Here is a 27738-nt window from a genome sequence, read left to right as displayed (position 1 = left end):
CAGAACACTGCAGCCCAGTTACTAACAAGATCCAAAGAACAAGACCACATCACCCCCATCCTGACATCCTTACACTGGCTCCTGGTTGACTTCAGGATATCATTCAAAATTCTACTAATTGTTAACAAATCCCTCCATGGTCTCACCCAAACACACATTTCAGAACTTTTCACCCCTTACAACATCAACAGACCCCTCAGATCCTCCCACCTCAGCATGTTGACAATGCCCCGCTCATGGAAAAAAAATGTGGGAACAGGGCCTTTTCTGTAGTGGCCCCTCGGCTGTGGAACAGCCTACCAGAGGCCGTTAGACAGGCTGAGTCTGTTCACATTTTTAAAAACCATTCAAAGACTCACTTTTATTCTCTGGCTTTTAATTGTGTTTAATGTGTTTTATTTGTTATCTGAATTCTTAGGGTTTTTTAAACTTGTGTTTAAATTTAGTTCTATTTTAATTTTGATTCTTTCATGCTTATATATGCAATATATATTGTCTGTCTTTGTGAAGCACAGTGCATAGTGTTTTTGCTTTTAAAGTGCTATATAAATAAAATAAACTTGAATCTTAAAACTTGAAACAGTTCATGAACTGCTTAATGGGCTAAAACAGAGTAGTCTTTGCTGAGGTAGCTCAGTTTCAGTACTTCTCATTATCAACACAAGTGTAACTGACTATTTTATCTTAGAGATCATGACAGAGGCATTTAGTGAAGAGATTGAGACACAGTCTTCATATTCTTCCCTTTGTGTCAGAAAAAAGGACTACAATCTGCAGTTATGTGTCCTAATCAATTGAGTTTATGAACTTAAGGAGTTGAGGAAGAGGGTACTTTTGTTAGTCCTTTTTTCCAGCACTAGTGCCAGTTGACAAGTAATGTCACAATATTTAAATAAGTTTAATATTACTTAATAATGATATCTTCTCTGTTGGCACAGTTTAGCTAAACCATTGTGTGTCTAAATCTATTGAAATGTGCAAATACTGAAGTTTTCTTCATCATATTAGTTTTTACTGATTGAAAGCATACTGTGTTTTAATTATCAAAAGAATTTAATGTCTCCTAACTCCTTCATAGCTGAATATCTAAGTGGCATCATTACTGACATTTTTTTATGACTCATACGTCATCCTTTTTAATATAAAGCTATCAATCTGACTCAACACTAACTTCAAAGTGGAGACTGAAGTGTCTGAGGTGAGGATGTTTTTGAGACCATTGTATTAGTGCTATATTCTGTTATTATGTGGTTTACGTTATAGTAATTATGAACAGTTTTTATTCATTATAATCACTTTTGTAACTCTTTAATTGAGCATATCTCTAAAGCAGTTCAACAACTAGATGGTGTTTTAGGCAGAGGAAAAGTGTTTGTTTCAAAGGAGAAAGGTATTAATTTGCAATTTAACATAGTTATATCTGTTCACTCCAGAATGTATTGATATTATTTTTAACTTAATGAGAAGAAAACAAAGCATATAATACCCATACAAGTGTTATGATCATATTTTGAACCTGAATACAAGAAAAGTCTGGATTTAAAGAAGCAAATCAGATTTTTTATGTTCATTTCTATGCACAAGAATATGTTGCTTGTAAGTGCATAAAAAGCTGTTGACTCTGCAAAGCATTTAAGACCCATGCAAGTGTTATAGTTATTGATGGATATATTTAAAGATGAAAGCTTTTACTATAAAAAGTCAGAATAGGTTGATTTGTTGTAGATTTACTTTATTCTCTGTGCATAATTGTTAAAAAAGGTATTCTGCAACCGTAAAAAAACAAAAGATATATGAATACTTTTGGCAAGGAGACACGTGCAGTGTTTACCTAAATATCACATTAAAATACTTTTAAATATTCCTCTGTAACAGACTTGCAGGATCCTCAAATCAGCTCCATGAATTCCTCATCTTACAGCTATAATGTGTCCAGTGGTCTAAGTTATAAAGATGCTTCAAGTGCAGCTGTGGTCAAAAATGTGATTGTTGTGGCTCTTGGTCTTACCATCAACTTTATCAATGGTACTCTGATTCACACCTTCAGAAAACACCAGGTCAGAATATGTTATTGTTATTTTTGTTATTACTGTCATAATTATACATTATAATTATTTGAAATGAAAGAGAGATTAGCTCTTTTAACTGACTGACTCTTTTTCTCTCCTTCAGATACTTTATGTGAATCCTCGTTACATCTTATTCATCCACCTGGTGTTGAATGATATAATCCAGCTCACTACAACAATCAGTCTGTTTGTCCTTAGTTATGCCTTCTACAGATTTAATGCTTCTCTCTGTTGCCTCATTATTACATTTGCTGTTTTCACCACCCTCAACACCCCATTAAATTTAGCAGTCATGGCAGTGGAGTGCTACATTGCTATTTGTTTACCACTGCGACATGCTGAGCTCTGTACAATCAAAAGGACATATATTCTGATTGGTTGGATCTGGGCCATGAGTGCAGCCTCAACACTGCCGGATGTGTTCATTATTCTTGCAACAGAGCCTTCAGAGTTTTTCTATTCTATCATTTTCTGTGAGAGAGATAACTTATTTCATCACCCTATAAGTTTAAATAAGAGGGATGTGTCATACATACTTTTCCTTGTTGGTGTTTGGCTCACTCTTTTCTACACTTATTTCAATATTTTCTTTGCTGCTAAAGCAGCTAAAGAAGCTAAATCATCTGGTGGGGATGCAAAGAAGGCCAGGAATACAATCTTGCTGCATGGCTTTCAGCTGATCTTGTGTATGCTAACCTATGTAGCTCCTCCATTGAACAAGGCTCTGTTGTACTGGTTTCCTAAATATTATGTACACGCACGCTTTGTTTGGTACATCATAATTCAGGTGCTCCCCAGGTTTGTCAGTCCTATTGTGTACGGGCTACGAGACAAGACTTTTAGACAGCACTTGAAAAAGTATCTGCTGTGTTCAGTGTGAGCAAGCATCAGACCTTGGACTGTAGAGAAATGCTACATAACATAAACTAGATAAACTAGATTCATAGTTGTGAATGCCACACACAATTGCACAGAGTGTAAAGAACTAAAACTGTACAGGAATTTGCAGATGATAGGAACCTAAAATGCCTTTGATGCAAGTGCTGCAGAATAAATTATGCAGTCAAGCTGAACACAAGTTAGGGTTAGTTTTCTGTCTCTTTATTTCTACATACAGGTGGGTTAACATTTCCCCAAATCATATACATGTACCCCAGTGCGAGGGATAAGTGTGAATCTTTGGTGATAACATATAATGTTTGGAGTAGAGTGGTTTTGCAGTAATATCTTTAAATAAAGATGTTTAGCTATCATAAATAATGCATATGTTTCACAGTCCATCACTCTTTACCTGTATGTGTGTTTGTTACTTCCTTAAGAAGACATGTAAACAGTGTTGGAAATTAATGTTTTCTTCCATCAGCCAAGTGGCTAGTTGCTTCTAAATTTCATCAGCTACTCATATGTTTTAACAACCACCATTTTGTTATTACACTTTTGTGTCTAACTGTGTAACATGTTGAATACAAAAAGAACTAATTTAAAAACATAACATATAATAAAAGTATTATTAGTATTATTATTTCCTTTGTTAAGGAAGCAGAATAAATCCTGCAGTCAAGCCGAATACAAGTTTCAGTTTTGTGTCTCTTTTTTGAACATACAGCAACAGGGTTTATGAATAAAACCCTCCCTGACATCCAACAGGCAGGGGGAGCAACAATTTGGGGGGGCTTGTCTGGGATTAGTGCATTTTGCTGATAGAAGCTTATCCTCTATAAATAACCTGACATCAAGTTCCTGGACCAACACAGAACACTACAAACTCCTGAGGTGAAGAGATATCTGCTCCACAATAACTGTGATGGGAATTCACAGGCAGCTCCATAAGTTCTGACAAAACAGAAGTGCTCTACAAGCTGACAACCTCTATCAATGATGAAGAAGAGGATCACCTTCCAGATCATTGTAAATGAGTTGGTAAGTCAAGAGGACCAAGGCATGACCCACCTGTTTTTTTCCAACAATCTCATCATGTAACTGCAACAACATACAGGAGATCAATGTGAGTTAGTGGCAGACACTGAATCAATAGTGGAACTTTCAGAGGTGAAAATCAAGGCGCAGATCACCAGTTGTAGCCAGTCAGGTAACTGATGTGTTAAAGTTGACACATGTTGCGGCTTTACGACCTCATACAGAATTTAAAATACAGATTTGACCGATTTCTGACTCAGATTCTGATATTAGCTATAGCTTGCTGTGTAGGCAGATTGATGAAGGGCTCTCTGAAAATTTCACAGGGGTAGAATTAAGAACATACTGTTCTAAAGATAATCAAGCCAGGTACATTTAGACATGCTGATGACCAAAGATGGGTTGACTACAGCTGACCTCATGCGTTTCCTCACAGTTTCAACAGTGTAGAAATACAAAATAACAGGGCAGAGAAAGCCCAGTTCAACAGTTCAATCTGGGTGTTATATTCGACAGTGATCTCAACTTCAATAAACAGGTAAATTCCGTTGTCAGGTCCAGCTTTGTCCAACTCAGAACCATCTCCAAAATTAGGTATTTCCTCACACCCTCCAACCTCGAAAGAGTAATTCATGCATTAATATATCCAGACTGGATTATTGTAACTCACTTTACCATAGCATCCCTCAATCTACCATTTCCTGACTACAACTTGTCCAGAACACTGCAGCTCAGTTACTAACAAGATCCAAAAACCCCCATCCTGACATCCTTACACTGGCTCTTGGTTCACTTCAGGATATTGTTCAAAATTCTACTAATTGTTAACAAATCCGTCTATGGTCTCAAGCCCACACCATCCATCTATCCGTTTTCTGCCGCTTATCCGGGGCCTAAGCAGGGAAGCCCAGACATCCCTCTCCCCAGCCACTTCATCCAGCTCTTCCCGGGGGATCTCGAGGCGTTCCCAGGCCAGTCGAGTAGAAATGGTCTCTCCAGCGTGTCCTGGGTCTTCCCCGTAGTCTCCTACCGGTGGGACGTGCCATGGACACCTCACCAGGGAGGCGTCCAGGAGGCATCCTGACTCGATGCCTGAGCCACCTCATCTGGCTCTTCTCAACTCGGAGGAGCAGCGGGTCTACTCCGAGCTCCCTCCGGATAACTGAGCTTCTCACCCTATCTCTAAGGGAGAGCCCAGCCGCCCTACGGAGGAAGCTCATTTCAGCCGCTTGTACTCACAATCTTGTTCTTTCGGTCACTACCCAAAGCTCATGACCATAGGTGAGGGTAGGAACCAAGATCGACTGGTAAATCGAGAGCTTCGCCTTTTGGCTCAGCTCCCTCTTCACCACGACGCACCTGTGCAGAATCCGCATTACTGCAGACACCGCACCGATCCGCCTGTCGATCTCCCGCTCCATCCTTCCCTCACTCGTGAACAAGACCCCGAGGGTCTTGAACTACTCCACTGGGGGCAGGATCTCATCCCCGACTCCCCGACTGGAGAGTGAACTCCACCCTTTTCCGGCTGAGGACTATGGACTCAGATTTGGAGTTGCTGATTCTCATCCCGGCGAACCAATCCAGTGAGAGTTGGATGTCAGGGTCTAATGAAGCCAGCAGGACCACATCATCTGCAAAAAGCAGTGACCCCCTTAATGCCCTGGCTGCACCTAGAAATCCTGTCCATCAGGATTATGAACAGGATCGGTGACAAAGGGCAGCCCTTGCGGAGTCCAACCCCCACTGGAAATGAATCCGACTTACTACCAGCAATGCGGACCAAGCTCTGACACCGGTGGTACAGGGAACGGATGGCCTGTATCAGGGAGTCCGATACCCCGTACTTCTGGAGAACCCCCCACAGGACTCTCCGAGGGACACGGTCGAATGCCTTCTCCAAGTCCACAAAACATATGTGGACTGGTTGGGCAAACTCCCATGCACCCTCAAGGATTCTGCAGAGGGTGTAGAGCTGGTTCACAGTTCACCCCCACACATATTTCGGAACTTTTCAGTCTTTACAACATCAACAGACCCCTCAGATCCTCCCACCTCAGCATGTTGACAATGCCCCGCTCATGGAAAAAAAATGTGGGAACAGGGCCTTTTCTGTAGCGGCCCCTCGGCTGTGGAACAGCCTACCAGAGGCCGTTAGACAGGCTGAGTCTGTTGACATTTTTAAAAACCATTCAAAGACTCACTTTTATTCTCTGGCTTTTAATTGTGTTTAATGTGTTTTATTTGTTATCTGAATTCTTAGGGTTTTTTAAACTTGTGTTTAAATTTAGTTCTATTTTAATTTTGATTCTTTCATGCTTATATATGCAATATATATTGCCTGTCTTTGTGAAGCACAGTGCATAGTTTTTTTGCTTTTAAAGTGCTATATAAATAAAATAAACTTGAATCTTAAAACTTGAAACAAGAATGAACTACTTAATGGGCTAAAACATAGTAGTCTTTGCTGAGGTAGCTCAGTTTCAGTACTTCTCATTATCAACACAAGTGTAACTGACTATTTTATCTTAGAGATAATGATAAAGGCATTTAATGAAGAGATTGAGACACAGTCTTCATATTCTTCCCTTTGTGTCAGAAAAAAGGACTACAATCTGCAGTTATGTGTCCTAATCAATTGAGTTTATGAACTTAGGGAGTTGAGGAAGAGAGGGTACTTTTGTTAGTCCTTTTTTCCAGCACTAGTGCCAGTTGACAAGTAATGTCACAATATTTAAATAAGTTTAATATTACTTAATTATGATATCTTCTCTGTTGGCACAGTTTAGCTAAACCATTGGGTGTCTAAATCTATTGAAATGTGCAAATACTGAAGTTTTCTTCATCATATTAGTTTTTACTGATTGAAAGCATACTGTGTTTTAATTATCAAAAGAATTTAATGTCTCCTAACTCCTTCATAGCTGAATATCTAAGTGGCATCATTACTGACATTTTTTTATGACTCATACGTCATCCTTTTTAATATAAAGCTATCAATCTGACTCAACACTAACTTCAAAGTGGAGACTGAAGTGTCTGAGGTGAGGATGTCTTTGAGACCATTGTATTAGTGCTATATTCTGTTATTATGTGGTTTACGTTATAGTAAATATGAACAGTTTTTATTCATTAAATCACTTTTGTAACTCTTTAATTGAGCATATCTCTAAAGCAGTTCAACAACTAGATGGTGTTTTAGGCAGAGGAAAAGTGTTTGTTTCAAAGGAGAAAGGTATTAATTTGCAGTAGTTCCAAATGATCATTTAACATTGTGTGATCGAGTTTCTTTTATATCTGTTCACTCCAGAATGTATTGATATTATTTTTAACTTCATGAGAAGAAAACAAAGCATATAATACCCATACAAGTGTTATGATCATATTTTGAACCTGATTACAAGAAAAGTCTGGATTTAAAGAAGCAAATCAGATTTTGTTATGTTCATTTCTATGCACAAGAATATGTTGCTTGTAAGTGCATAAAAAGCTGTTGACTCTGCAAAGCATTTAAGACCCATGCAAGTGTTATAGTTATTGATGGATATGTTTAAAGATGAAAGCTTTTACTATAAAAAGTCAGAATAGGTTGATTTGTTGTAGATTTACTTTATTCTCTGTGCATAATTGTTAAACAAGGTATTCTGCAACTGTAAAAAAACAAAAGATATATGAATACTTTTGGCAAGGAGACATGTGCAGTGTTTACCTAAATATCACATTAAAATACCTTTAAATATTCCTCTGTAACAGTCTTGCAGGATCCTCAAATCAACTCCATGAATTCCTCATCTTACAGCTATAATGTGTCCAGTGGTCTAAGTTATCGAGACTCTACCAGCACAGCTGTCGTCAAAAATGTGATTGTTCTGGCTCTTGGATTTACCATCAACTATATCAATAGTACTCTGATTCACACCTTCAGAAAACACCAGGTCAGAATATATTGTCATTTTTGTTATTAATGGAAGAAAGAAATGGAAGACAGACTAACTGTCTTTTAACTAACTGATTTGACTTTTTTTCTCTCCTTCAGATATTTTATGTGAATCCTCGTTACATCTTATTCATCCACCTGGTGTTGAATGATATAATCCAGCTCACCACAACAATCAGTCTATTTGTCTTTAGTTACATCTTCTACAAAATTAATACTTCTATCTGTTGCCTCATTATTACACTTGCTGTTTTCACCACCCTCAACACCCCATTAAATTTAGCAGTCATGGCAGTGGAGTGCTACATTGCTATTTGTTTACCACTGCGACATGCTGAGCTCTGTACAATCAAAAGGACATATATTCTGATTGGTTGGATCTGGGCCATGAGTGCAGCCTCAACACTGCCGGATGTGTTTATTATTCTTGCAACAGAACGTTTAAAGTTATTCTATTCTACAATTTTCTGTGAGCGGGAGAATTTTTTCCGTCACCCCATAAGTTTGAAAAAGAGGGATGCGTCCTACATAATTTACCTGGTTGGTGTTTGGCTCACTCTCTTCTACACTTATTTCAAGATTTTCTTTACTGCTAAAGCAGCTAAAGAAGCTAAATCATCTGATGGGGATGCAAAGAAGGCCAGGAATACAATACTGCTGCATGGCTTTCAGCTGATCTTGTGTATGCTAACCTTTGTCGCCCATGTGTTTAAAAAGACTCTGTTTTACTGGTTCCCTAAATATTATGCACATGCGCTCTTTGCTTGTTACATCATAATTCAGATGCTCCCCAGGTTTGTCAGTCCTGTTGTGTACGGTCTACGAGACAAGACTTTTAGACAGCACTTGAAAAAGTACCTGATGTGTTCAATGTGGGCAAGCATCAGACCACGGACTCCAGAGAAAAATCACATTACATAAACTAGATATTAAACAAACCATTTACAGCTTTGAATGCCACTGAAGACAAATAGTTTATTCATAATGAGTATACAACATAACACAAGCTTGACAAATGCATTTAGCACCACAAGAATTGCAATCTGCAAAACCACGGCTCTGTCCATGCTGACATACTTCCATATTACTAAATTACTACTAAGTTATTTTAACAATTTAAACATTCACTTCAGACTGCAGCCTGGTGCATTAGCTACCACCTCTGATACAAAATACATACTTATACCTGATCCTGCCAAACTGGCATTATTTATGTTTATGTGATGTATTGATGTTGTAAGTCTAGCCTCTATTTATTCTGTGATGACTTATCATATGTTAGGTAAAATTCTATTTAATATATTCTTAGACATAAATGAACAGAAGAAAAAAGAAGAGAAGGACAACAAAAAACAGGAATATATCGACGATGTGTGAAGACTAGTTAAACTATTTTGTTCGGCTGATGTAAGTGTGCTGAGTCTTTTTAAAGGCTTAATAAATGTGCGTACCAAACATAAATATGCATATTGTGTGAAGGGTTCAAAACAGAATTAAAAATGGTATAAAAACACCATTAAAATTATCATTAGGATTATAGTGCTTTTCATTGCTAAAATCATATGTTTATTTATATTTATTATTTTATGGTGTCTTAAATATTTTTTAATAATTATTTACCAATTGTCTGTTTAATTTTCGTGCAATACTCAAACAGGTCATTAGATGGCACATAGAGTTACATACACAGTAGAATAGAAATGCTAAAGGAGTTTGTTTTGGTTAGTTAACCAATGTGAGGATAAGCATCTTGAAATGCTAATGCATATATTTCACAGTATACACTGTTAACCTGTGTAATGACAGCGCATGATGTACTGTATCATACTCCTTGAAAACCATGTCCACGGAAGGGGAAATCTATCAGCGAAATAACATGTAACCAAGGGCTGAAGCACTAACACAATGCCTGTAGCCAGGTAAAAACATTAGATTTCAGAATGTCAAATAATTATTTTGGCCCGCTGTCTACCAGAAAGGAAAAGGTACTACTTAACTTTTTCTTTTACAACCCATCATTTTGTAATCACACTTTGGTGTATAACTAACTTTTGTGTAACGTTTGTCTTGCTTTGAATAAAATTAACTGATACACATTTTCCCAACTTTACTTGTCTGATGAAAATCACCTCCTTGTGGCATTTGGAGACACAGACACAGACTATAATGTCACACACACTAAAACACAATTATGAACTGCAGCATAGACTAGATGCCAGCTGGTAATGTTACAGCATGTTGGCCACCATGGCTAGTACGTTGAGCAAATTCACCAGCCTCTTCACATATTTACCATCATTTGGCTGAATTTGCATCCCTGAATGTAAATAATATAACTTATGAATTTATGACAATAGAGTATGATTAATATATAGTAATTGATATATAGTAAGTATTTCCTATGTTGTATAGAATAAGCCCTGTAGTCAAGCCGAACACTAGCTACAGTTCTCTGCCTCTTTCTTTCAACATACAGCTGCAGGGTTTATCACAACCTTCCCTGACACCAACCAGGAGGGACAACAATTTGGGGTGCTTTTCCAGGATTACCATCTTTGCTAGTAGTAGCTAATCATCCATAAATAAACCTGACATCGTGTTCCTGTATGCACATGCCACACCACTGACCCCAGAAGTGAAGAGATATCTGCTCTACAAGAAAAGCAAAGGGGAATCCAGATGTAGCTCCATCAGCTGATCAATTCCACCAAGACTAAGCCTGCGGAAGACACAATGGGGTCACTGGAGAGGGACCACCATTGACCAAACAATATCAACAGTCTCCTCTCACAGTAACCAGCAATGACTCCAGCCAACAGCCGGACACCATAAAAACACTAAGTAAGAAAAGGATATAGTGTTCAAAAGTGCTATAGTCCATACTCAAGTTCTTAAACAAGGAGGTGAAAGAGTACAGAATCTCCAAGACAGAGGTTGCTTCTCTCGGCAGCCATCTGCCAGTCACTTTATAGCCTGTCAGATGGTCTGGCCTTGGACTCTGATCCCTTAGTAGTTTGTTGGCTGACATGGCTACAAACCCCTGCAGCCAACCTCTACAGAGAGCCCCTGTGATCTTGGGCTATATCATGTTGGTTTGATTGTTTTCTTGCCGATGACTTCTTTGGTACTTTTCCTGCTGGTACAAAGCCCATGGTGTTTTAGAATTCAGGGGTTTGGGGAGAAAGGGCACTGTTGTTAGTCCTTTTTTCAGCACTAGTGCCAATCGGACTACTGTTGCAATATTTCGTTAAGTTTAATATTACTTTATTGCGATACCTGCTCTTTTAGCATAGTTTAGCTAGTGGCGAAGATTAGCCCAAGTGTACAGGGCTTAGTGTTCACAGTGACCTAGCATTAGCTTCAGTATGATGTTTGCAGGTGTGGTTCCAGAGCATGAAAGGCAAAACCTAACACTCCTTATCTGGAATGTCCTGGCTCCAAACGGAAATGATGGTGCCACCGCCAGTACGCTGCAACTCTCAGCTTCAACCAGCTCTAATGACACCAATGGGTGACGTCACACCTCACTACGTTGAGATACACTCTATGGTTCGAACACAGCAGTACCATCTTTTGTCTGCTGTGCTGGTTTAGTTTTTTTGCTAAATTTATACAACTGACTCATCTTTTTAAATCTGAAAGATATCAGGCTGATCTACAGTGTTGGGCCTCAACCATGCAGTCAGACATAGACAGGCCTACTTGTAAACTCAGCCTGACCTCGAGGCTGCCTTTTGTCTTCCAACCCCTGAAACAAAGGAAAAAGTAGCAAGAGGAGGCTCAAATGGACTCTGACTTCCTGCTCCCAGATCCAACAATTGTCAATACAGTAGGTGGAGATGACTGAGTGCGCAGATTTTCAGTTTGTTTTATAATTTTTTTTCAGACATGCATAATTATGGCAACCTTGCAGGTGATGCAATTATTTTGTTATTCTACAGCTATTTTTATGGAAGTTACATATCGGTAAAAATCTACTGAAATGTACAAATACTATTTAATCATATTTGTTTTGATTGACTGACTGTAAGCATACTGTGTTTCAATTATCAAGACATGTGATGTCTCTGAACTCCTGCGCAGATGAATATCTAAATGACATCATGAATGACATTTTCTAGGATCATCACATTTAATATAAAGTCATCAATTCACTTCACACCAAAGTGGACTCTGAAGTGTCTGAGGTGAGAATGTCTTTGATGCTTTCATTGTATTAGTGCTATGTTCTGTTATTATGTGGTTTACAGTATAGTAATGATTTTGAACTGTATGTGTTTTATTGATGAACTTTGATGCTATCATTGTATTAGTGCAATATTGTGGTTGTGATTCCTATGTATGTATGTATGTATGTATGTATGTATGTATGTATGTGTTTTTTTAAATATGAATCAACAGTCACTTTTCTAACTCTTTAATTGAACATATCGTATCTCTAAAGCAATTCGAAATTGTTCATTTGAAAGGAGACAAAATTATAATTCAATGATCATTCAACATTGTGTGGTCAAGTTTTATATCTATTCACTCAGACATTTGTTGATGTTATTTTGAACTTAATGAGGATTTAGTTGACAAAGCTTTTAAGACCATGCAAGTGTTATGAACTCATTTTGAAGTTAATGAGAAGAATGTTCAGTATTTAAGAAGCAAATCAGATTTGTTTAAGGTTCATTTCCAATGTTGCCACAATTACCTTGAAAAACTAATCTGATTAATGAATATTGATTACTCCTTTGGGAAGTAACTTACTTTACTGATTGATTTTAAAAGTAACTTAGTTAGATTACAAGTTACTTTATTAGTTACTCCATCTCCAGGTAAGAAGAAAAAGATGTGTAAGGCAGCTCGGCATTGATAGTAGTGGGGATCTTGTTTATTATGGCACGAAACGAGGGCGAGTCAACTGTGTTTAAGGGCAGCATTTCTTCTACAACATACTGCCCGACCAACTTCTTTAACTCTCCCCCACTTACCGGTTTTGTACCGAAGTTCAGCTTTTGTTGTTTGGGTGGTGGGAGACCTCCTGCATTAGTCACAGTTCTCTCCTTCGCATCACCTGGTGGGACTTTCTCCATGAGTTTGACTGTCCAAATGTTTCTTCAAATTTGACGTTGTGTTTTTGAAGCTAGATAATACTTTGTTCTCCAGCACAGAGCGTACAGCGAACCTTTATACTGTTATCATTAACGGACAGAAACTCTAAATAATGACTGTATTTCCAAGTTGAAAACGTGCTTCTCTCTCCCCTCCTTCATTGTTATTTACGTTTGTGTCACACAAGTGAGTTGACCTCATGCTGAGAACGTGACGTCACTCTCCAAGCCGCAAGAAGAAATCAAATAATATCTGTTTACTAAGGAAAATGACAAAAAATAGTAACGCACAGTGACTTGGATTTAAGAAACTTTAACCTGACTACTGGCTAAGGAACGCGTTACCGGCATCACTGTTCATTTCCATGTACATAAGTAATGCATAAAGTATGCTATTAACTTTGAAAAAGACCCATACAAATGTTACAGTTATGTTTGTGGTTGCATACATTGAAAGATGAAAGCTTTCACTATAAAGAGTCTGGATACGATCATTTCTTGTACATTTACTTTATTCTCTTTACTTGTTAAACAGCGTATTCTGCTGCTGTGAGAAAAATACAGATATATTAATATTTTTGGCAAAAAGGAGTAATTTACAGTGCTGACACATTAAAACACCTTTAAATATTCCTCTGCAACAGTCTTGCAGGATCCGCAAATCAGCTCCATGAATTCCTCATCTTACAGCTATAATGTGTCCAGTGGTGTAAGTTATCGAGATGCTTCAAGCACAGCTGTGGTCAAAAATGTGATTGTTGTGGCTCTTGGTCTTACCATCAACTATATCAATGGTACTCTGATTCACACCTTCAGAAAACACCAGGTCAGAATATACTATTATTTTTGTTGTTACTATCATAATCTTGCGCTATAGTTCTTAGTAGAAAAAAAATGGATGAACAGATGACAGATTCAATATTTTAACTGACTGACTCTTTTTTTCTCTCCTTCAGATACTTTATGTGAATCCTCGTTACATCTTATTCATCCACCTGGTGTTGAATGATATAATCCAGCTCACTACAACAATCAGCCTGTTTGTCCTTAGTTATGTCTTCTACAGATTTAATGCTTCCCTCTGTTGCCTCATTATTACACTTGCTATTTTCACCACCCTCAACACTCCATTAAATTTAGCAGTCATGGCAGTGGAGTGCTACATTGCTATTTGTTTACCACTGCGACATGCTGAGCTCTGTACAATCAAAAGGACATATATTCTGATTGGTTGGATCTGGGCCATGAGTGCAGCCTCAACACTGCCGGATGTGTTCATTATTCTTGCAACAGAGCCTTTACGGTTATTCTATTCCAAAATTTTCTGTGAGAGAGACAACTTATTCCATCACCCTATAAGTATAAATAAGAGGGATGTGTCGTACATACTTTTCCTGGTTGGTGTTTGGCTCACTCTCTTCTACACTTATTTCAAGATTTTCTTTGCTGCTAAAGCAGCTAAAGAAGCTAAATCATCTGATGGGGATGCAAAGAAGGCCAGGAATACAATCTTGCTGCATGGCTTTCAGCTGATCTTGTGTATGCTAACCTTTGTAGCCCATGTGTTGAAAAAGGCCCTATTGCACTGGTTCCCTAAATATTATGCACATGCACTCTTTGCTTGTTACATCATAATTCAGATGCTCCCCAGGTTTATCAGTCCTATTGTGTACGGGCTACGAGACAAGACTTTTAGACATCACTTGAAAAAGTATCTGCTGTGTTCACTGTGGGCAAGCATCAGACCACGGACTCCAGAGAAAATTCACATAACATAAACTAGATATTAAACAAACCATTCACAGTTTTGTATGCCACTGAGGACAAATAATATACTTTAATGTGAATGTGCACTAGAAAACATTAAGTATGCACATTGTAGATTCCTCAAGTTAAACTAATTTGGATTGTGAATTTAGCACCACACGAATTGCAGTCTGCAAAACCACGGCTCTGTCCATGTTGACATACTTCCATATTACTAAATTACTGTTATTTTAACAATTTAAACATGCACTTCAAACTGCTGCATGTAGTCTCGTGCATTAGCTACCACCTCTGATACAAAATACATACTTATACCTGATCCTGCCAAACTGGCATTATTTATGTTTATGTGATCTATTCATATAATTATCTAACCTAATGATCTAATCTAACCTCTAGTTATTCTATTATAAGTGTTATGAATCGTTGGTGATAACATACCACTTAGAGTAAAGTGGTTTTGCAGTAATATTTTGAAATAGCGGTGTTTAGCAATACAATGTCATGCTAGCATATAGTGAACCTGTTGCTAATGGATAAGGTAACGTACATGGTACAACAGAAAGGTTAAAAGGGGTTTGTTTTAGTTTGTTAACTGATGAGAAGATAAGCCACTTGAAGTGCTAATGCATATATTCCATAGTCTGATAAACTGTTTACATGTATAATGACAGAGCGCAATGCATCAGATGAAAACCATGTCCACTGCAAGGGGAAAATAATCTGCGCCATAATATGCAACCAAGGGCTGAAACACTAACACAATGCTTGTGGCCAGGTAAAAACATTAGATTTCATTATGTCAAAATAATTATTTTGGCCCCCTGTCTACCAGAAAGGAAAAGGTACTTTACAGCATAAGTTGAAACCTGTTACTTTTTATACATGCTAAGATGCAATACATGCATGCAAGGACTGACATAATGTCTACGGTTGAGACGGCACAACTTTATAGCAAACTCCACAACATAACAGGCTGGAATGATACTTTTCACAGCTAATATGGTGACAACCGTTTGTAAACATAGTCAAGGAAATTAGACATGGGATCTTTTTACAGTTAGCATTTCAGCTGTATACATGTTAGCTATACAACTTTTGTCTTGCTTTGAATAAAAAAGAACTAATAAACATTTTCCCATAAAGAGTATTAATTTAACATCTATTCATTTAAAGACCGCCAAACTAGCAGCAGAGTTAGCCGCCGAGCTAGCAGCTGAGTTAGCAGCAGAAAGCTCTCAGACATAGCGTCCATGTTTCTAGAAGAGGTGATGACTTTGACACGTGACATTTGGTAGGGGACGGGGTTTCGGCAAACTCGGCGAGCGAAAGGGGTTGCTTTTTACACAACTTTGAAGCCTAATTTCATATATTTGGCGATTTTTTTAATCATTCAGATTTGGCAGGCTGGTTAATCGATGCATTGGAAAGTTTGTAAATACACCAGGAGTTTATTGAAATAAACACTTACCTGATGGCTTTTACTCTGCAGCTACTGCTAAAGCTGTAAACATCGTTGAAATATCGCGCGACCATACACAGATCTTTAGATGTGCTGTGCGGGTGTCTCGCGAGACCACACAGTATTTCACACATAAAACTAAATTATGAACAGCAGCAGACTAGATGTCAGTTGGTAACGTTACAGCACATTGGCCATTGTGGCAAGAATGTTGAGCAAATTCACCAGCCACTTCACAAATCTACTGACGTTCGGCTGAAGTTTTAGCCCTAGAAAGAAATATTTCCTACGTTGAGGAAGTAAAACAAATCCTGCAGTCAAGCTGAACACAAGCTACAGTTTTCTGCCTCTTTTTTTCTACATACAGTTACAGGGTTTATGAACACACCCCTCCCTGACACCCACCAGACCAGGAGGGACAACAATTACATACCCCACTTCAGACAAGTTCTCAGCTGTAAGACAGAACATGGCATTAAACTCAGACCAACCAAGTGCGAGTTGTGTAAAAGACAGGTTTGTTGTCTTAGCCAACTGGTGACGACCCGAACCTGACCCAACCCACGAACTGTCAACTGTGTTTACTAAACACTGGTTGGCCCAGTGAGCTGTGGCCAGAACCGCCAGGGATCTCTGAAGACTGCATTGTAGTAATCCAGGTTTGAGGAAATAAAGGCAATGGCGATGATGGGGTTATAACGGGGCAGAGTTTAGAGATGTTTTTGAGATGGTAAAAAGAGGTTTTGCATAGACGTCTTATCTGGTTCTCAAACATCAACAAACTTAACACCCACATTACTATAGAGGCACCCACATTATTAAAGGCTTCACTGGGGTCACCAGGTGGGCACCCTTCCTCATTAGTGGTTCTTCGATTGGCTCATGACACCTACAGAGGGCTCATTGGTGACATTTTGCATCCCTATACAACTCCCTCCACTATTACCCCTTCTGCTTGCTGATGGCTATCTTGCTACTCAGTTCTTCTCACTTATTGCCAGTTTCTACTTCTGTTGGCAGCCTCTGCCAATCACTTTATAACCTTTAAGATGGACTGTCCTTGGATTTCAATCCATTTTAGTAGCTTGGTGGTTGACATCACTGGTGGTTGACCCATGCAGCCAACATCCACAGGGAACACCTGTGTTTTCAGGCTGGTTGACATGATTATTTTCTTGTCGATGACTTCTTGCCCATGGTGTGTGAGAATTCAGGGGTTGGGGGAGAGATGGCACTGTTGTTAGTCCTCCTTTTTTACAGCACTAGTGTTGGTCGGATTATTGTCGCAATACTTCATTTGTTACTTCATTATGATCTTTACTCTGTCAGCACAGTTTAGTTAAGTTTTAGATTATATTAGAAAGTTATCAGATGATTGATTACAGTGGGTGCAGATGAGTTTTCAGTTCAGATTTTCTTTTTTTTTTTTCCTTTCTTATTTTTGAGACGTGCATTATTGTGACAATCTTGCAGGTGAGATTTATTCTGTTATTCTACAGCTATTTTACATCACACACATCTTTAAGTCAATGTAAATGTACAAATACTATAGTTTTCTTCATCATGTTTGTTTTGACTGACTGTCATCATACTGTGTTTTAATTACCAAAAGACATCTGATGTCTCCTAGCTCCTGCACAGCTGAATATACACTATATTGCCGAAAGTATTCACTCACCCATCCAAATAATTGAAATCAAGTGTTCCAATCACTTCCATGGCCACAGGTGTATTAAATCAAGCACCAAGGCATGCAGATTGTTTCTACAAACATTTGTGAAGGAATGGGTCGCTCTCAGGAGCTCACTGAATTCCAGCATGGTACTGTGATAGGATGCCACCTGTGCAACAATGTCACAGTCTGTTCTGCTCTTCTCCTGCTGCTGGTAAATTTCCATTCACCACACCCCTGCTCTACTCTTGCTAATCAGTCACACCCACCTCATCAATTGACTCTGTTCACCTGGGCATTCAGCTGCAGCTCATCAGTAATCACCTGGACTCTCAGCTGAACCCCGTCTGTAATCAAGCCTGTATATATACTCCTGTTGTCCACTCACTCTTGCTTCAAGCCAGACCTTCCAGCACTAATTCATGTACTCATTCACTCGTCATGTCTTCCCCAGTAAACACACCAGCCTTCTGTCCCCTGACCTTGAGTATTGCCTGTTCCTGTTTGCCTGTAGCTGTGTGGTGTCCTCCGCATTCGATCCTGTCAGGAGAGCCCAGAACTTCCAGCTTGGTCAACTTCATGTCCGTGAGCGCTTACCTGCTGCCAACTCTGTCATCAGTGACCCTGAGCCCTGCTTGTTGCCCTACACATTCTGTCTATACCTGTTCAGTCACTTTGTGGACTATAAAATAAAGATTTAAAAGATTTAAAACTGCTGACTGGTGTTCTGTTCTGCAATTGGGTCCTACCACTTCTACCCGTTACAAACAAGTCCTGTCGTTAAATTTCCTCACTCTTAAATATTCCACAGTCAACTGTCAGTGGCATAACAAAGTGGAAGCGATTGGGAACGACAGCAGCTAGGCCATGTAAAATGACGGTGCAGGGTCAGTGGACGCTGAGGTGCATAGTGCACAGGGGTCTCCAACTTTCTGCAGAGTCAATTACTACAGACCTCCAAACTTCATGTGGCCTTCAGATTAGCTCAAGAACAGTGTGTAGAGAGCTTCATGCAATGGGTTTCCATGTCTGAGCAGCTGCATCCAAGTCACACATCACCAAGTGCAATGCAAAGCGTTGGATGCAGTGGTGTAAAGCCCGCCGCCACTGGACTCTACCATCTGGCGATCTGATGGAGTCTGGGTTTGGTGGTTGCCAGGGGAATGGTACTTGTCTGATTGCATTCTGCCAAGTGTAAAATTTGGAGGGGGATTATGATGTGGGGTTGTTTTTTCAGGAGCTGGGCTTGGCCCCTTAGTTACAGTGAAAGGAACTCATACCAAGAGATTTTGGACAATTTCATGCTCCCAACTTTATGGGAACAGTTTGGGGATGGCCTCTTCCTGTTCCAACATGACTGCGCACAAGTACACAAAGCAAGGCCCATAAAGACATGGATGAGAAAGTTTGGTGTGGATTAACTTAAGTGGCCTGCACAGACTCCTGACCTCAACCTGATAGAACACCTTTGGGATGAATTAGAGCGGAGACTGTGAGCCAGGTCTTCTCGTCCAACATCAGCGTGTAACCTCACAAATGCGCTTCTGGAAGAATGGTCAAAAATTCCCATAAACACACTTCTAAACCTTGTGGAAAGCCTTCCCAGAAGAGTTGAAGCTGTTATAGCTACAAAGGGTGGATCAACGTCATATTAAACCCTATGGATTAAGAATGGGATGTCACTTAAATTCATATGGGAGTCAAGGAGGGTGAGCCAATACTTTTGGCAATATAGTGTACAAATGACATCATCTCGGATATTTTCTTGGACTCGCACATCATCCAACTTAATATAAAGCCATCTAATTCACTTGACACTGAAGTTAGGACTGAAGTGTCAGAGGTGAGAATGTCTTTGCTGCTTTCATTGTATTAGTGCTATGTTCTGTTATGTGGTTTACATTATTTCGAGCTTGATGTGTTTTATTAATTAACTTTGATGCTCTCATTGTATTCGTGCAATATTGTGGTTGTGATTCTTATGTATGTAACTATGTGTTTTGTAAATAATCACTTATGTAACTCTCTTTAATTGAGCACATCATATCTCTAATACAGATGAACATGTAGATAGTGTTTTAGGCAGTGGAAAAGTGTTCCTTTGAAAGGAGAAGAAAGTATAAAGGTTCTGTAATTCTAAATGATCTTTCAACATTGTGTGGTAGAGTTTCTTTTATATCTATTCACTCCAGCATTTGTTTTACAAGGCATTTAAGTGCTATAACTGATTTTAGTTGGATACAATTGAAGATAAAAATTCTCACTATAAAATGTCATGATAGAAAGGTTTGTTGTAGATTTACTGCTGTATTCTGCTACTGTGAGAAAAAAATAGACAGTATATGAATATTTTTGTCATGAAGCAGACATTTGCAGTGCTAACTTAAACATCACATTAAAATATATTTAAATATTCCTCTGCAACAGTCTTGCAGGATCCTCAAATCAGCTCCATGAATTCCTCGTCTTACAGCTATAATGTGTCCAGTGGTCTAAATTATCGAGATGCTTCAAGCACAGCTGTCGTCAAAAATGTGATTGTTCTGGCTCTTGGTCTTACCATCAACTATATCAATGGTACTCTGATTCACACCTTCAGAAAACACCAGGTCAGGATATGTTATTGTTATTTTTGTTATTACTATTATAATTATGTTATAATTTTTAGTAGAAGAAAAATTGATGAAATGGAAGAGAGATTAGATCTTTTAACTGACTGACTCTTTTTTTCTCTCCTTCAGATACTTTATGTGAACCCTCGTTACATTTTATTCATCCACCTGGTGTTGAATGATATAATCCAGCTCACTACAACAATCAGCCTCTTTATCATTAGTTATGTCTTCTACACAATTAATGCTTCCCTCTGTTGCCTCATTATTACACTTGCTGTTTTCACCACCCTCAACACCCCATTAAATTTAGCAGTCATGGCAGTGGAGTGCTACATTGCTATTTGTTTACCACTGCGACATGCTGAGCTCTGTACAATCAAAAGGACATATATTCTGATTGGTTGGATCTGGGCCATGAGTGCAGCCTCAACACTGCCGGATGTGTTCATTATTCTTGCAACAGAGCCTTTACGGTTATTCTATTCCAAAATTTTCTGTGAGAGAGATAACTTATTCCATCACCCTATAAGTATAAATAAGAGGGATGTGTCGTACATACTTTTCCTGGTTGGTGTTTGGCTCACTCTCTTCTACACTTATTTCAAGATTTTCTTTGCTGCTAAAGCAGCTAAAGAAGCTAAATCATCTGATGGAGGTGCAAAGAAGGCCAGGAATACAATACTGCTGCATGGCTTTCAGCTAATCTTGTGTATGCTAACTTATATAGCCCATGTGTTGATAAAGGCGTTGTTGTACTGGTTCCCTAAATATTATGTACATATAATCTTTGCTTGCTATATCTTCATTCAGGTGCTCCCCAGGTTTATCAGTCCTATTGTGTACGGGCTTCGAGACAAGACTTTTAGACATCACTTGAAAAAATACCTCCTGTGTTCAGTGATCTGCAATGGACTGCAGAAAAGTACTACATAACATGAACTAGATATTAAACAAAGCCTGTACGAGTGGGAATGCCACTGAAGACAAATAATGTTTTTATGATGATATTTTAGTGTGAAAGTACACTAGAAAACATTGAGTGTACAAGTTTGACACATTCAGCATGTGTTCTCCTGAGCAACATGAGCATGGCAGTCTGCAATTTCACAGCCTCATCCATGATGAAGTCATTTCAATTTTCCAAAATATTATTTTAACAATTTAGACTGCAGCCTGTAGTGTGTTGTGCATACGCTACCAACTCTGATATAAAATGTGTAGCCTACTTATACCCGATCTTCCCAAACTGGCATTATATATGTTTATGTGATCTTTTCACAGCCTCCAGCTATTCTATGATGATCCCTGATCTCAGAGGCATCTGATTCAGCTGCATATTACTGTTAAAAGAACCCCTTTTCACTCAGATACTGCAGATACTGCAGTACCACACAGTTACTCATATCTCAAGCTGCCACCCTGGCCTCCCATAAAGATACAGATAATACATTGAAAGAAATACGGGCATAGTGTCTAAATGCATGACTTATACCTCACTCTTACTTTAGTGGCCTATGGATTAAAGTCAATCACAATGTGACATACAAAATAGTCAACAAAATATGTCAGTTATAAACTTCTACAGGTGGAAATGTTATACCAACTGCATAGCAAAAGCTGTATAAAGTGAATCCTAATATGTCAGATCTATGCTGGCATGGCTGTGGAGAGAAACCATCTTTAAAAGTGACATTTTGTTTACCTATTTGCATTATTTATCACATTTAAGAAAACAGCAAAACAAAGTGGCTGATGTGAAAATTGGTGGAACAAGCCTAAAAAGATGTTTGTTGACATTTAGTCGGTAACTACTTTGATAAATTTGACCAACCTCCTGCTTTATTTTCACCTTCTCGGAGGTCAGGTGGAAAAGCTGATGGTGATGATTGTGTTTCTTTGAGAAGTTTTACTTTAAAAACTCCAGAGACTCAGCCCTGGAGACACACAAACAGTATGTGCACAACATAGTTTAATCGGACTCATGTAAGATACTCAGATACTGTACTGTATATAAAGTCATGCATGTCAGACTCTGATCTTTTGTCTCCATCCATAGGAGACTGCATTTAGCACTGTTTATGTTTATTTATTTGTATTTGTGAGTGATCGCTTTGAAAGAGATAAACTCAAAGGCATAAATGAACAAAAGAAAAAAGAAAAGAAGGATAAACAACAATCTTGTTCAACAAATGTAAGTCTTTTTTTTATTTGAAATTAAAAACTGTGGAATGAACTAATCATGATGTATGACTATGTCTAATACATCTTTAATGTGCAAATTGTTCAACTGTAATGTGACTTACATGTACTGTTTGATAGTGATGTTTAAGAAACAAATGCTCATTCTACTGTATATCTGTTTGGTTTGAAATTGTAAATCAAATCCTAATTAATCAGTTAGTGTCTGATGTTTTTTGTAATTATGACTGAACAATATAACAATCTTAAAATCTGTTTGGAGTTACTACGAGTATTAGGGCCATACTAATAGGGGAAAAATAACTAAATAAATACAATTTTGGAAATTACGAGAATAAAGTCTTGCAGTCGACTGCTACCAGACAGCTCCTCTTCCACAAAAGAAGCAATGCCGTTAGGTTCTTATTTCAATGTCCTGATACTGATAATGATTTGATGCTGATGTGCCAAAAGATTGAGTATTTCCTTATTTGTGATACTGATACCAAAGTATAACTTCACAAGATTCAACATTCCTCATTTTAACGCAGAGGGAAGAGTTGTCATAAAATTACAACTTTATTCTCGTAGACCTAATATTATGACTTTATTTTCGTAATTTCCAAAAGAAAACAAACTTTTTTTTTTCTCTTAGTCTGGCACTAATACTCGTAAGTCGTAAATTACAATACCATATTTATAAAGTATATTTTAGTGAGACTTTCTACTACATTTATTAAATTCTTGTGACAGCTTTGGAAGACCTTGCCTATTGCCACATGAATTTCTCGTCTGCAAACTCTTATGTGAGAGCTCGTGACAGTTTCAGTGTGGCTGTGAGCAAAAACGTGATTGTCGGAGTACTATGTATCATCATCAACTACATCAACGGCACCCTGATCCACACCTTCAACAAACATCAGGTCTAAAGCTTTTACTCTGAATGTGTATTTAGCTGCAGAGGAGAAGGCAAAAAAGGAATGAGCAGAGAAAGAAATATGGCACTGCTTAAAGAGTTTTTCAAGTCTGTCTGAAAACAATACTTACATGTCCATATATACACTGAGAGACTTATTCATCACTGCAGTCATTTTTTCTCTTTATAAACTAAACCTGACGAAATCTCTCTCTACATTGAGTTTGAAGCAACATTTTCCACACTTACTCTGCAAAATAGGCTACTATGAAGCTTCAGCAGTTTGAGCACATTTATTCAAGTACTTTACGTCAGTACAGTTTTGATATACTTGCTCTTCACATTATTTCACAGCATATGTACTTGGTAGTATTTACTCCACTACATTTATCTAACAGCTACAGTTATTTTCATATCAATATTTTAAAAGTAAATGGGAAATGGAATGCTCTAGTCCTCTAGTCTTCTAGTTTTCTAGGCATCTACACTACAAGCCACATTCATCCATTCACACACACACACACCCGCACACATATGACAGCAAACTACCATGCAGGGCACTGACACACTCATAAGGAGTAATTTGGGGTCCCAAGGACACTTTGACATGTAGACTGGAAGAGCTGGAATTTGAACGGCCAATTTTCCAATTCATGGATCAACCGCTCTACTACAGCCGCCCATGTGTAAAACATGCATTGGTATAGATTACACTAAACTCTTAAAATGAGCTCCACCACTACTACAACATTAAAATGCTGTTGTATATCCGTGTTGCAGTATTAAAAAGTAATTCAGTAACAGGAGTAACAGGTTAAGTAAAGTGAAATTACTTTTAATTGTAATGCAGCATTTTTATATTGTGTCAAGTAATAAGTCTCAGTATTTCTTTCAAAGCTGCATATGGACACATGAAAACTGTTTTAATATGGACTTCAAAAATGTGAACCTTTTCCTTAACATCATGTTTATTCAAAAGTATGTGCTGTTTCAACACATACTAAAAGCATTTAGAATGACATCTGACAGCGATGTTATACAACAACTAAATAATCAAAGACACCAAACACCAGTGTCTAATGTTTTTTAGTGCCATACTTCTTTTCCTCTCATGATTTTTCATCTTGTTTTTATTCCTGGTCATTTACTGAAAAACTACAGAGAAGACTGAGAAAGTGTCCCATTTCCATAAAAATATATATATGAATGAGATATTTGCTTGTACAATAAGATTAGATATGAATGTCCACTCTGACCAATCATCATTATAGACACATGCAATCTAAGTTTCTACTAAATGTAATAACAGCCTGGATAATAATGTCACTTTCTGCTCTGTTCTCTGCAGATATTCCATGTGAACCCACGATACATCCTCTTCATTCACCTTGTGGTCAATGATATGATGCAACTGACCTCCTCGGTGATGCTGTTATTGCTTAGTTATGTTTTCTACAAAATCAGCGTCCGCCTCTGTTGCTTCCTGCTCCTGTTTACTATCATCGCTACTCAAAACACACCAATGAATTTAGCTGCAATGGCGGTGGAGTGTTATATTGCCATTTGTTTACCACTGCACCACGCAACGTTATGCACAGTCAGAAGAACATATATTCTGATCGGTATAATATGGTTTGTGAGTTTGATGTCCTACGTACCGGACATTTTTTTACTGCTGAGCACAGAATCTGCAGAATTCTTAGATTCCAAAATAGTCTGCATCAGAAACAATGCATTTTTAAGTCCTTTACTCCAGCAGAAGAACAACATCTATAACATAATATTACTGGTTATAGTTTGGAGCAGCCTTGTTTACACTTACTTAAGAATACTTTTTGCTGCTAAATCAGCTGATGCAGATGTAAAGAAGGCCAGGAACACCATCCTACTTCATGGGTTTCAGCTACTGTTAAGTATGCTCACATATGTAGCCCAGGCATTAAGACAAGCTCTCTACGTCTGGTTCCCTAGAAATATTACTGATGCAATTTTTGTTTGTTATGTTTTCATCCAGGTTCTTCCCAGGTTAATCAGTCCTATTGTGTACGGGATAAGAGACAGGACATTCAGGAGGTACCTACAGAGGTACCTGCTATGTGGAATGAGAGCAAGCATCAATCCACAGCCAACCATTAAAGAGCTTCAGTAAGACTACAGTGCTGTACAGTATGTTGCTCTGTTGTTACATGACAATATGTTACACTGTGGCTGTGCTAGATGTGAGCACAGATATCCAGGTGTCAATAAGGCAATAAATAAAAAGGCACAAACCACTGACTTTGACATTGGGATAGTGAGGTGATCTAGTTTGAGTTATCAAACTGATGCTTAAGTGTCAAGTACTCCATAGCGCCAGTCTGGTTACTAAAATAGAATAGTTTCAGTTCACTGATTTTCCACCTGAATCCTGTCAATCTAATATGGGTGAGGCTGCAACTAAGAAATCAGTTCTTATTATTTACTTTACTATTTTTGTCATTAATTATTTTAAGAGTTGACTATATATCACCATTATTCAGTCATCATCAAATTACTTATTTTGTCTGAGAAACAGTCCAAAATCCAAATATATAAAATGTACTGACAAAGTAAATGTAACGACAAAGAAAAATATACAATTAACACATTGGAGAAGTTGTAACCAGATAATGTAACTTTAGCTCTGTCTGAAGAAGACTGCTGGCCTATTTGCAACAGACAGAGCTAAGCACCGAAGAGTTCCTCCTCTTTCTATCTATAACTAATTTATTTCCGACTTTCTGAAGTAAATAAAAAAAACTAATGAAATCACATAATTAAATAAACCAAAAAGTTGTATTTTTCCAATAAATTACATGTCAGATGTTTGAATCCTTGAGGTGTGTCTGTGATTTCTTTCACATTCATTTTATAAAGCCGAGTCTAAAATCCAGAATTACTCTGTAATTACGGTAATGATGCCAAGACTTTCCTTTTTATTTCAAACAATACCAATCATACTGTACCAAAGTATTTTTTTCCATGATTCCAAAATTATACATATTCATATTGAGAAGCCAATATCCATAATCTTGTGTTTTGGGTCAGTGATAGATTAAGTTATATTTGAGCTGCTGTGTTTTCATGTATGTTGATATTTGAAACTATTTGAAACTATTTGAGCCTGGAAACAGCAGCAATGCACACTTATCTGTGATCTGAGTTTCAACACTGGGTTCATAAAAATAGAGCCCTAAATATCTGCAGTGTGACAGAATCTAAATGTGATGGTTCACTGGTTCCTTTGATATCAACAGTCACAATGAATTAATGTTATTTAATGTTTGTGAGTTAGGTGACTTAATTTCATTTAAATTCATTACTGTTATATTGAAAAAGAGCTTTCCTGACAACTTCAGTTTTTAAGTCAAAGAACCAGATTTATAAAGAATAATGCACATTCTGTGTAAGCAGTGTCACATCAACACACACACAAAATTTGACCTATGTCACTTACCCTAACCCTGAGAATAACCACTATATAAATAAAATGTACTATCATTATTTTTTTTATTATCCCTAACCTTAACCACTGATGCAAAAAGTGGCATTTCAGATAGACTTTTGACCCCACTAGCACAAGCTGTCCTCAGTCAACTGGTGTGAAGTCTGATTTATGTCCCCGAAAGTGGTTTAAGTCAGTCTTACACACACACACACACACACACACACACACACACACACACACACACACACCTGTGACGGTGGATCCCGTGACATTCCCATTTAACCACTATAAATGTAGTAATTTCAAAGGCATCTAACTTATTGTATGCATGGTTGCCATACCAAGGTGCGTATCTGTTCTCTCTGTCCTATTCTTGTGTTGTGTCATTGTTTATATTGATATATTGTAAAAATGTAATATAATATATCATTTTTGTACTGTAGTATATAGTATAGCATATATTCTTAAGTATTATTATTTATAGACCATATTTCTTAAGACACAGATGTTCTAAAATGAAAAATGAACTTGACTGAAATCAATTGAAAATTTAGACTTGTTATCTATCATAAATAATCTAATATAGATTCTGACTTGTTTTGTTTGTTTATTTGTTTGTTTGTTTTACAATTTTTTAAGA

At 37.8% G+C, this 27738-nt stretch overlaps 5 protein-coding genes across 5 annotated transcripts; all 5 read left to right on the top strand.

Moving 5' to 3' along the window:
• The first annotated feature begins 1901 nt into the window (after window positions 1-1901).
• LOC128355395 (odorant receptor 131-2-like) lies at window positions 1902-2949 on the top strand. The gene is made up of 2 exons (XM_053315634.1): window positions 1902-2057; window positions 2173-2949. Exons 1-2 carry the CDS (start codon window positions 1902-1904, stop codon window positions 2947-2949), a joined length of 933 nt encoding a protein of 310 aa, XP_053171609.1.
• Window positions 2950-3947: 998 nt separating this feature from the next.
• Window positions 3948-8844, top strand: LOC128355393 (odorant receptor 131-2-like). Its single transcript, XM_053315633.1, has 4 exons — window positions 3948-3989; window positions 5430-5572; window positions 7786-7921; window positions 8023-8844. Exons 1-4 carry the CDS (start codon window positions 3948-3950, stop codon window positions 8842-8844), a joined length of 1143 nt encoding a protein of 380 aa, XP_053171608.1.
• A 2526-nt stretch (window positions 8845-11370) lies between these two features.
• Window positions 11371-14800, top strand: LOC128355392 (odorant receptor 131-2-like). The gene is made up of 3 exons (XM_053315632.1): window positions 11371-11472; window positions 13675-13848; window positions 13979-14800. The coding sequence occupies exons 1-3, from the start codon at window positions 11371-11373 to the stop codon at window positions 14798-14800; spliced, it is 1098 nt and encodes a 365-aa protein (XP_053171607.1).
• Window positions 14801-18035: 3235 nt separating this feature from the next.
• Window positions 18036-21471, top strand: LOC128355391 (odorant receptor 131-2-like). Its single transcript, XM_053315631.1, has 6 exons — window positions 18036-18072; window positions 18438-18508; window positions 18735-18810; window positions 18961-19089; window positions 20351-20532; window positions 20665-21471. Exons 1-6 carry the CDS (start codon window positions 18036-18038, stop codon window positions 21469-21471), a joined length of 1302 nt encoding a protein of 433 aa, XP_053171606.1.
• A 2024-nt stretch (window positions 21472-23495) lies between these two features.
• On the top strand, window positions 23496-25781 carry LOC128355390 (odorant receptor 131-2-like). The gene is made up of 2 exons (XM_053315630.1): window positions 23496-23639; window positions 24981-25781. The coding sequence occupies exons 1-2, from the start codon at window positions 23496-23498 to the stop codon at window positions 25779-25781; spliced, it is 945 nt and encodes a 314-aa protein (XP_053171605.1).
• Window positions 25782-27738: the final 1957 nt, after the last annotated feature.

Source organism: Scomber japonicus, chromosome 3, assembly GCF_027409825.1.
Source record: "Scomber japonicus isolate fScoJap1 chromosome 3, fScoJap1.pri, whole genome shotgun sequence".
In the NCBI taxonomy this organism is placed as follows: Eukaryota; Metazoa; Chordata; class Actinopteri; order Scombriformes; family Scombridae; genus Scomber; species Scomber japonicus.
This window is presented reverse-complemented; position numbering and strand designations above follow the sequence as displayed.